The sequence below is a fragment of the Elephantulus edwardii genome, unplaced genomic scaffold (assembly GCF_000299155.1).
Source record: "Elephantulus edwardii isolate Elephantulus edwardi_28Jun2011 unplaced genomic scaffold, EleEdw1.0 scaffold00208, whole genome shotgun sequence".
Classification (NCBI taxonomy): domain Eukaryota; kingdom Metazoa; phylum Chordata; class Mammalia; order Macroscelidea; family Macroscelididae; genus Elephantulus; species Elephantulus edwardii.
Window position 1 is genome coordinate 1,437,833 of NW_006399958.1, and position 10,428 is coordinate 1,448,260.

The 10,428-nt window shown below is 47.3% G+C and overlaps 1 protein-coding gene across 1 annotated transcript in view; it reads right to left on the reverse strand.

Moving 5' to 3' along the window:
- Positions 1 to 4,837, reverse strand: part of LOC102862358 (alpha-1B-glycoprotein-like) — a 7,750-nt gene extending 2,913 nt beyond the window's left edge. The window contains exons 1-5 of the mRNA XM_006897348.1: positions 4,750 to 4,837; positions 4,624 to 4,659; positions 4,231 to 4,506; positions 2,347 to 2,616; positions 1,894 to 2,181 (exon numbers count right to left, since the gene is read on the reverse strand). Of these exons, the coding sequence (XP_006897410.1) occupies positions 1,894 to 2,181; positions 2,347 to 2,616; positions 4,231 to 4,506; positions 4,624 to 4,659; positions 4,750 to 4,837 (958 nt within the window). The remainder of the gene's footprint in view (positions 1 to 1,893; positions 2,182 to 2,346; positions 2,617 to 4,230; positions 4,507 to 4,623; positions 4,660 to 4,749) is intronic.
- Between the last annotated feature and the right edge of the window lie 5,591 nt (positions 4,838 to 10,428).

Genomic DNA, 10,428 nt, shown 5'->3' on the forward strand with positions numbered 1-10,428 from the left:
GAAAGAAAGAAAGAAAGAAAGAAAGAAGGAGAGGGAAGGAGAAGGAAGGAGAGAGAGAGAGAAAGGAAGGAGAGGGAAGGAGAAGGAAAGAGAGAGAGAGAAAGGAAGGAAGGAGAGGGACGGAGAAGGAAAGAGAGAGAGAGAGAAAGGAAGGAAGGAGAGGGAAGGAGAAGGAAGGAGAAGAGAGAGAGAGAGAGAGAGAGAGAAGAAAGGCCTGAGTGGTCCTAGTCATGAAGGATCCTGCACAGAAGAAATGGAGAAATGTGTTTACCACCTCTCAGAAACCTTCCAAAACCTTAATTGTGATGCTTCTTGATTCAAACTCAGAGTTGTACCTGTTGCTTCCAACTTGACCTTGACCCCGAATTGTACCCGATACTTCCTCAACAAATAACATAACTGTCATTACGATCTGCCTGGTCTCTGTGACCAGTGAGGAGAATCCTTGCACCCAGCAGAAAGGTGGAGTGCTTGGCAGGGAAGGCTGAGGTGAAACATTTAAAAGGAAAATCGAGGACTGATGTGCCTGACATCCACCACGTAGGATCCAGATTCACGTTGATCCCGAGACTTCATGCTTTGGGAATCCAGCTTTGCTCCAAGGTTACATTGCGCTGGACCCACATAGCTACAGGGTAATGACAGGTTGACATTTGAATGACTATCCAGGCAAGGGACTGGCCAGTGGCTGAACTGGAACCATCCAAGGTCATTATAGGACAGTGGACATCTCTGTCTTTGGGAAGGTGGTCAGTGGATAAAATTCTTTCTTTGTTCATCAGTGAAAAGCATCAACTTGTCAGAATTCTGTAACAACCATTCAATTTCATGTTTTGTGGTTTTTTTTTATAAATTCTTTCTTTGTCCCTCTTGGAGGTTTCTTGTCACCATTCTGATCCACCAAGAACTGGTCACATGAAATCTGTGCCCCCTAAATTTCCCGCAGCGCTGAGGTCCAGGATGGGCTGAGAATTTTCCTGCAACGGGTGGTTGGGGGGCTGCCAGGCACTTGCCTATTCCAGAGTCTTACTGTGGTTGTTAAGTGCTACCAAGTCGAGCACAACTCAGCAGCTCTCTGAACAACCGGTATGAGCCCTGTCCTCCCCTGTGCCATCCTCCAGATCCCGGAGCACCCCCCAGATTTTCTCATTCACTTCCACATAGCTGTTGTTTGGACCCATCCAGTCAACCTCCAACTCACAGAGACCCTCTGAACAATAGCTCTGAATCCTGTCCTGTCCTGTGCTTCCTCGTCCTCTCTGACATGTTCAAGCCCATTCTTATAGTCACTGTGTCAAACCGTCTTGTGTACGGTCTTCCTCTTTCTCTAACCCTCCACGCCTCCCAGAAAAAAAAAATCTTTCCCTCTCCTGACAACATGCCCGAAGTATGTGAGACCGAATTCCACAATCCTTGTCTCTGGGAGCATCCTGGTGGCACCTTGGTCATCTTCCCTTTGACCCAACAGGATCCCAGTTTTGCCAGGGATGCCAACATCTTTCCATTTAAAAAAAGGCATGATTGGGACATGATCCAAGCGCTCGTGAGTCGTGGAAAACACCCAGCACTGGGATCCAAATCTTATCTTAAGACCCTCATAGCCCCTCTAAAGTCATTTCTGAGCCCTCACCACACTAGCTTATTTGAAATATCAGTGGCTGGCACCTCCCCATCACAGAATGCAAGCTGCCCTCCTCTTCAAGTCCCAGCTGATCCTCATTTCCTGCCTGGTCTCCAGTGCAATTGCAGAATCGTCTCATGCAAAGGATATGTGTGAGGAGAGGGCGGGGCTTTTCCTCTGCTTGTTCAACCTACAGCATAGTTCAGGGACCACTCTCAGCTCAAAGTCTCCTGGGTGTGGGGCGTGTGGGAGATCTCCACCTTCGCACTTACCATCACTCACCAGCATCTCCACAGGATTGCTGTCTCTGGACCAGATGGATGGCTTGCCCCTGAGCGTATAGCGACACGTGTACCTTCCTCCCTCCTGAATGAAGACCGTGGAAGATATTGACTCGGGTGATTTGTAAAGCATGGATGTCATCTGTATCGTACGTCCTTCCCTCAGCAGGATGAACTTGACATCTGAGAGGTCCGCTGTACACAACAGGCTCACCAGGGTCCCTGGTGTGAGGATCACTTGGTTACTCTGCTTCTGCAACCTGGGTGCTGGGAAGAAATCTGGAAGGAAGACACAGATTATCAATGTCTTGTTGACCTGCCTTGGGACCTCAGGCCACGGTGTCTCTTTGCATCTCTCCCCCTGCACCACCCACAGGCACTAGCTCTGTCTGACTCCAAGCTTCCTGGTATCTGCATCTCAAGCTCTAGGGAGATGATGCTCACCCAGTTCCTCAATGATCACCGTCTGGCTGGGCTCGGAGCGCAGACCTGAGCTGCTGGTCTCATAGCTGCAGCTGTAGCTCCCAGGATGGAGGATGTAGAATGTGCCGATGAAGGATGTTGGGACGTACTTCCTCATGAACTTGGGGTCTTCCACTTTCCTTAGCACAAAGGCCACTTCTTTCAGGGGCCCATGGCAAACAAGTTTGGTTGTCAGCCCAGGGATCAGCCAGGGGCCAGGATCAGCAGAAAGTGTTGGTGGAGGGAGGATCTCTGTAACACAGGGGCTGGAGGTGACCAGAAGGTCCATGATGCCACTTCCTCCCTCATCCAGGGTACAAAATGGAAACACTGAGGATGGTCAACCTTTTTTCTACTCATACCAGGTTCACTGACCTTAATCTCTGGCAAAAAAACATCTGGCTAGTGCTTTAAAACAGATCTCTGACACTTCAAGGAAAATAGAACACAGACACACACACATGGAAATCTGTACACTGATGTTCATGGCACTTTTGTTCACAATCGCAAGAAAATGCAAACAGCCCAAATGTTCATCAACAAACCAATGGAATGAGACATTGTGGTACATTCACCCGATGGAGTGCTGTGTAGCACATAGAAGCGACCGTTAAAAAAAAATACTATCTCGATGGGAGAGGATAGAGAGCATTATGCGGAGTGAACTAACTCAGTCTCATAAGAACAAATACTGTATAACACCAATATTGTAAAAACAGAAGGATAACTAGGTAAAATATGTATAAAAGTCCAAAGGGGTTAGGAGTATGGGCAAGGGGGCTGAGGGTGAGGAAGGGGGTGGGGAATCACAGCGTCACAGAGTCTGGTGGTCAGAGAGAGGGCGTAAAGGAATTAGGAAATCTCCATTGAAGGTTTGAAAAGATAGGGTAAGAGTGGGCAGAGAAAGATGGGGATTAATTATGTAAAATAGCATATGGGAATGAACAGAAGAAACACAAAGTGGATAAAGGCGTGTGTTAAACACAATGTATATGAATGAAACACTATGTAAATGAAACAAAATGCATATAACTGAAACTACAATGTATATAAATGAAACACAAGGTATATGAGCAAAACACAATGTATAAAAATGAAACACAAGGTATATGAAAAAAACACAATGTATTGAAACACAATGTATATAATTGAACCACAATGTATATAAATGAAACGACAATGTATATAAATGAAATGACACTGTATATGAATGAGACACAATGTATATGAGTGAAACACAATGTACATAAATGAAACACAATGTATGTAAATGAAACTACAATGTGAAATACAATATTTATGAATTTGTAGTCAAACAAAAATTTTTAAAAACCTACAAAATCCCGGATCTTGGAGCTCATTTGAACCAATTAGTGCTGGATGACGAATTACAATCGAAAGAAACCTGCATGTCAAGAAACACCGGAGCCACCAGAGGCAGGAGAGAAACAGTGAACACATTCTGTCTCAGGGCTTCCTGGAGGAATCAGCCTCGCTGATAACTCCATCTCGGATGTCCGAGCTTGAGAACTGTGAGAGTATACATTTCTTTCCTCATAAGCCCCTCAGTTTGTATTCATTTGTCTGAGAGTTCAACCGGGAAAGAAGTGGAGAGGGAACAGAGGTGGATAAAGGGGGAAAATAACAGAGGAGAGAGAATTGGAGGAAACAGGGCCAAGAATGTGAACAGAGGCCAGCGGGGCAGAAGAGGGGCTGTGGGAATAGGAGAGACATACTCCTTTTTTTTTTTTTTTGGGAGACATACTCCTAGCTCTCTGCCATTCCTATCTCTTTCTCCTTCTCTTTACCACTCCTCAACATCTTTAGTTTCTTTAGTAGGGGGTCTCCCCTGAGGCCAAGGCTCACCTCTGCCAGTCAGCTCCACCGGGTTACTAAACTGAGACCAGTAATCTAAGACGTAATAGCGGCACCTGTAGAGTCCTCTGGTGGCCTCTGTCACCTTTCCCAGGGCAAACCCAGGTTCTGAGCCGGGGGGCTTGACGGGATTGAGGTGGAGGGCCACTCCATCCTTGTGCAGCTGCGCCTTGTCGTCTCCAAGGGTGGAGCACCTTAGGGTCACGTTGTCCCAGGGATGGGCGAGGGATTCGGCCTCAATCCAGAGGGTGGGTCTGTCTTCTGGATCTGGAAGGCAGCAGGGCTGAGGTTTCCTGGGATGAAATTCTCAGTGGTCAGCTTTCTCCCCCTACACCCTCACCCCCCATCATGTTCATTCCCTAGAAAGGCCAGGGTCCTACGTACTAAATCCAAGGCGGAAGGAGTTTCCCCAGGAGAACCCTGCAGGAGACAGAGAGTGGGGTGAGCTCGTGTCCTCCCAGAAGGACCTCCAGGGTCAAGTTCAGTGACACCCAGGTGCCCAGTTCTCACCCAGGAGCAGTAGCCCCACAGTCACGGCAGCCGGGATTTCCTGTGCTCCTCCATGGCTCCCCTTTCCACAATGGGGGGCTCTGCCCATTGTGGTAATCCGCTCAGCAGAGGAGAGAGAATAACTGGCTGCGGTTCTGGGCAGAAGCTGAAGGCCTTTGCAAGGTTTCGTCCTCTGAGATCACCCGACGAGACTTCAGAGGGCAGCGATCCTGGGGGGTGGAGTGGGGTCATCTCCAGGGCTCAAATACCACCCACTATTTACATGGGCCTCATATCAGGCAGGATGTGGCTAACAGCAATGTTATATCAGCGGGGTGAAAAGGCGGCTGACACGGGCAGGTCTGATTCTGGCCCCTTCTGGAAGCTCTAGAAGAATGCATTGCCCGGGCTCGTCCAGATACCAGAGGCCATTTCTCGTGGTTGCTGTGAAGCTGAACACTGTGACCCTGATGTGTCAAATGCGAGAATGGTTATCCTTGGTTATGGGAAGCCACATTTTATACTCAATATTTGTGTTTTTTTTAATTGCCAGGGGCATTTATTAAGGAAATAATAAAATGCCAACCATATTTAAATCCCTTTTTTTAAAAAGGGGATTTATTTTTGGCTTAAAATTCTTTACTCAAAATGAAATTTATGTCAGCTCTCAATGAAAGAACATCACTAATAATACATTGTGGACACCTTTTGCAATGTAAATCCATGCCTCCCCTTTTTATTTTTGCATGGTGAACTTCAACCTAGCAATTATTACAACAAATGTTATAATCTAAAGCTCCAACACATTTTAGCAATTTTGAAATTGAATTGCGTACAAACCAAATAAAATTTACATCATAAAACATTCCCATCTAAGACGGTGGGGACACTTGAGCCTTCCTCATTGACCTCAGGGCCTTTTCACGTAGGTGCTTTTCTAAGTCGTCAAGGTTGCCTTCAGCTTCACTTTCAGTCTCCTTCTTGGGCTCTGCCTCTGCCTCTGCCTCTGCCTGTGCTGCTGTGTATACTCAATATTTGTAATCAACAGAACACTGCTTCAGGTTGTGAGGGAGGCTGGTATCAGCTGGAGTGAATCCTGCAGCACCAAGACAATCCTTAAGCGTTTACAGGATTTTTGCATCGCCCCTCCCTCCTGAGTTAAGCAGAAGGTTGTCAACAGAGAAAGCGTAGCGTCACCTGTGTTGGATTCTCTTTGCGATTTACTTGCTGGTGGTTTTCAATAAAGATACAGGAAAGCTGGAATCGGCAGGCAGTTCCCTTCAGTGGTTCGAGACCTGTTCGCCTCCTGCTTTACCTCTGTTTTTCTCCTCATTCCTGGTGTTCTATCTCATTATTACTGTTTATAAAAATACTCTGCCCTTGGTCTGCAACACCTGGTAGACAGTGTTTGGTGGAGCTCCCCCATTAAAACAAGCTTGGAAGCAGGAGTGGCATCCACTTCCATAATAGCTTGCCTCTGGAAACCCTATGAACCTGGAGAAAGGACAAAAGTTATACAGGTGTCCAGGTCTTTCGTTCATAGGGTCTCTATGAGTCACCTCTGACTTGACAGCACTTAACAACAACAACAACAACAACAACGAGAGACATCAGTTGGCCTAGTGGATAGAAAGCCATGCTCCCAAGCCAAAGGTGGGTGACTCTAATCCGCAGCACTCAGGCCTGCCTTTGCTTGTTTTTAGTGAAACATTCTTCTAGGTCATGTAACCCTTGTCTGTCCAGCTGAACACTGTGACACTGATGTGTCAAATGTGATAGTGGTTATCCATGGTGGACAGTGTTTGGTGGAGCTCCCCCATTAAAACAAGCTTGGAAGCAGGAGTGGCATCCACTTCCATAATAACTTGCTTCTGGAAACCCTATGAACCTGGAGAAAGGACAAAAGTTATACAGGTGTCCAGGTCTTTCGTTCATAGGGTCTCTATGAGTCACCTCTGACTTGACAGCACTTAACAACAACAACAACAGAGGTCACCTATGTTTCTAGGATTGTGACTATTTTCTCGTGTCACTCCTCCCTCTTGCATTTGCCCTCACATCTCCTGACTCAAGTCAGCTCCCTGCCCGGTTTCAGGAGCCTTTGCGATTCCACCAGACACACCTGGTTCATGCAGAATCATCCACCCAGTTCAAAATTCTTCACGACATCAAATCTGCAAGATTTATTACATGGGAGGAAGTTTGGTCACAGATTCTGGCATTAGGGACATGGAACACTGTTGGGCCACTGTTGAGCAGACCACAGATGCCAGGAGAACCCCTGAGGTGTGGCTTGTCCTGCCCTGAGCTGACACGAAGCCATGAGAGCAAGGAAGACTCTTCCTAACCCCAAACACTATCTAATTACTGAAAGCTCTTGTCTCTCGCTTCCCAGGGTCCCTCGCCAAGTTCACGCTGACCTTGGTGTCCAAAGACCTGAGTTTAACCATAGGCAGTGACCTGGTCCTGCCATGCCAGGGTCCACTAGCTAGAGCCATGTTCCTGCTGCCCCAGGACACCACACAGCACCCCCTCTCCCTGCACGTGGTAATCTCCGCTGGACACAGCATGAATTTCAGGATCCCGGATACAGGGCTGTGTGTGTGTGTGTGTGTGTGTGTGTGTGTGTGTGTGTGTGTGTGTGTGAGAACTACACCTCCCTCTACCTGTAGACAGGAATGGGCACTCAGGATCTGGACTGAGTGACCACCTGGAGCTGTCTGTGAGGGTTAAGATTCCCAGGTGGGATGGACAGGTGTGGGGCATACGGCTTTATCTCCATGAACATAAGGCTATTTAAGACTTGAACTCAGAGCTCTGTGTCTTTTCTCATACCTGCATCATCTCCCATACCACCGGCATCACCTCAGGCAGGTTCCATGCTTGCTCAGCTGTAGCCAGACACTCCCTATAGGGCTTCCTAACTCCACCAGAAGGGGTTCACTTTTGAGGTTCAAACGTCGCTATTCTTGAAGTCAAGCCTTCGCCATGCCGTACACCGCCGGCAGCGGGGGACGTTGCAGACTCTTCCCACAGTCCAACCACCCAATGCAATCCATTCATTTGAACACTGGTTGGTCTGACTCCTGGTGTCTTGGTTATGTAGTGCTGTTGTAACAAAAACACCACAATTGAGTGGTTTAACAAACAGAAATTTATGTTCTCGTAGTCTGTTGTTATTATATTGACTGTGACTTACAGCAGCCTTATGCAAAATAGCTCCGAACTCTGCCCTATTCTGAGCCAATCTCACGGTCTCCTACACACCGACTCGCATTACCCTAGTTACTGTGTCGATTCATCTCATCCAGGGTCTTCCCCTTCTGCGCTGTCCCTCAACCCTTCCAAGCATGATGTCCTTCTCCAAGGACCGGTCCCTCTTGGCAACATGCCCAAAGTAACTTGCCTCCAAAGAGCAACTTGGTTTCACTTTCTCCAGGTCAGACCTGTTTGTTCTCTTGGCTGTCCGTGGTATGTTCAACGCTCTTCTCCAGTACCACAGCTCAAAGGCATTGATTCTTCTTCTGTCCTCCTTAGTCATTGTCCAGCTCTCTGATACAAAGCAAGTAATTGCAAATCCCATGGCCTTAGTCTCTCAGGCACACCTTAGTCTCTAGACTGACACGGTTGCTCTTTAGCACTCTGGAGGGCTTCCCTGACAGCAGATTTTCCCAATGCAATTTGTCTTTTGATTTCCTGGCTACTAGTGTTGATTGTGGAACCGAGCCGACTGAACGTGTTAATAACCTCCATCTCTTCTCCATCTCTCATGGTGCTGCCAGTTGGTGCAGTGATGAGAATCTTTGTTTTCTTGATGTTGCTCTTCAATCCATATTGGAGACTAGAGCCTAGAAATCTATTATGAGATCACAGGCTACAGATCTGAATTCAGGATACCGGCTCTCAGGAAAGGCTTTCTCTTTATTGTCCGCTCTGGAGGAAAGCCTTTGTCTCCATTCAGCATGTGTAGACCTAGCGTTCCTTGACACCTCTGGGTGTCTCAGCTTGGAAGGATGGAGGAACAGCGCAGGAGAGGAAGAACCCTGGAAGAGATGGATTGAGACAGTAATTAGGGTAATGGCGGTAGGTGTGTTGGAGTCAGTGAGATTGGGACAGGATAGAGCAAGTGTCAGACCAATTGATCATAGTGTCTCAATGACTCACAGGTGACTTAATGGCACCTAAGAACAACGTTAAGCACGCAATATTATTATGAAAAAGGTAAAAATATTGCAAGAATAACCAAAGTGGGATGCAGAGAGATGATGTGAGTACACCTTGTTGGAAATATGGTGCTGGTTGACTTGCTTGGCTCAAGCTTGCCGTAGATTTCAGTATCATTATTCACTCTCTGCATAGCTCAGTAGCAAAACAAAACAAAAACAACAAATAAACAAAAAACTGGAGGAATGACGTACAGTATGCTTGGTGTGCCTGTGTATGGAAGCTTTCTATGTTGTGAACATGTCATTGTATTTCATTTAAATTCAGGTCAAAGTACAGACAGGCAGTATCCTATGTAACCTAGTCCAACACTCATGTCCCCAATGCTACTTACAATGTTGCTCTCCTCCCATCCACCTGGAAATTGGCAGAGGGAGGGTCAGCTTGGGAACAAGATAAAAGTGAGTAGTCTCTATTCAGTTGGTGAAGCCAAGTCTTTGAGGAAGCGGAGCTGAGCCCCGTGACGCATGTTGTCCTGCCGTCCTCCAACTCTGCCACTGAAGCTCTCGCTGCAGTCAGTGTGGAAAAGCACCGTGGATCCCAGCCAAGATGGGACTTTGTGGCGTATCATCTTGATCCTAGACGTGCAACTTGAACTCCTGGTGGGGGAGGTGGGGAATGAATCAGGCAAATGCAGAGCAGAGTTCAGGCTGTCCCATAAGGGGCCCCATGACACAGGGAATCCACAGTTGCTGCTTTTGGAAGGGGGATTGTCCATCAAGTTAGAGAACAGTGGCTCTGCGGAGCTTGGTGTGCTAATGGACTGACTCACTCTGAGTCTTAACCGCCACCAAGTCTTTCACATCCTTTCTCTGTCCCAATGCCATTTCCTGCAGACACACAGACACCCACTCACTCCTTCAACAGTTGCTGCCTGGGGTCTCCTAACTTGCGGCCAACACTGGGTGCTGAAGGTACAGGAGTCAGTCTGGGTTTTCAGTTGGGCTTCCTGGGAAATGAGAGAGTTTGAATGCTTCTAAAAAGGCATCCCAGGAAGAGGGCATAGCATGAGGATATAGGACATGGGGACATAGTAGAAGGGTGTGCAAGAAAAATACAAAAGGTTATTCAGGGTCTCAGCCTACGACAGCTCAAACAGAAACTGATTTCATGAGCCCTCTTATTTTGAAGACTGGTAGCTCTGATGGACTAGTGGGTAAGGAGTAGCCCTGCCAGCCCAAAGGCAGGTGGTTCAGATCCCCAGCTGCTGCTGAGAGAAAGTTGAGCAATATCCTCCTGCGGGATTTACAGCTTCTGAAAACCCACTGGAGGGCTGACTATGGGCCAGTTCTGCATTGACGTCAATGAGTGTGAGATTGTTCCCCTTGTTTTGAAGCCAAAGACCCAGCCTTATTGTGAAGGATGTGTCTTGGGTGTCTTCTTCTTCTTCTTCTTCTTCTTCTTCTTCTTCTTCTTCTTCTTCTTCTTCTTCTTCTTCTTCTTCTTCTTCTTCTTCTTCTTCCTCCTCCTCCTCCT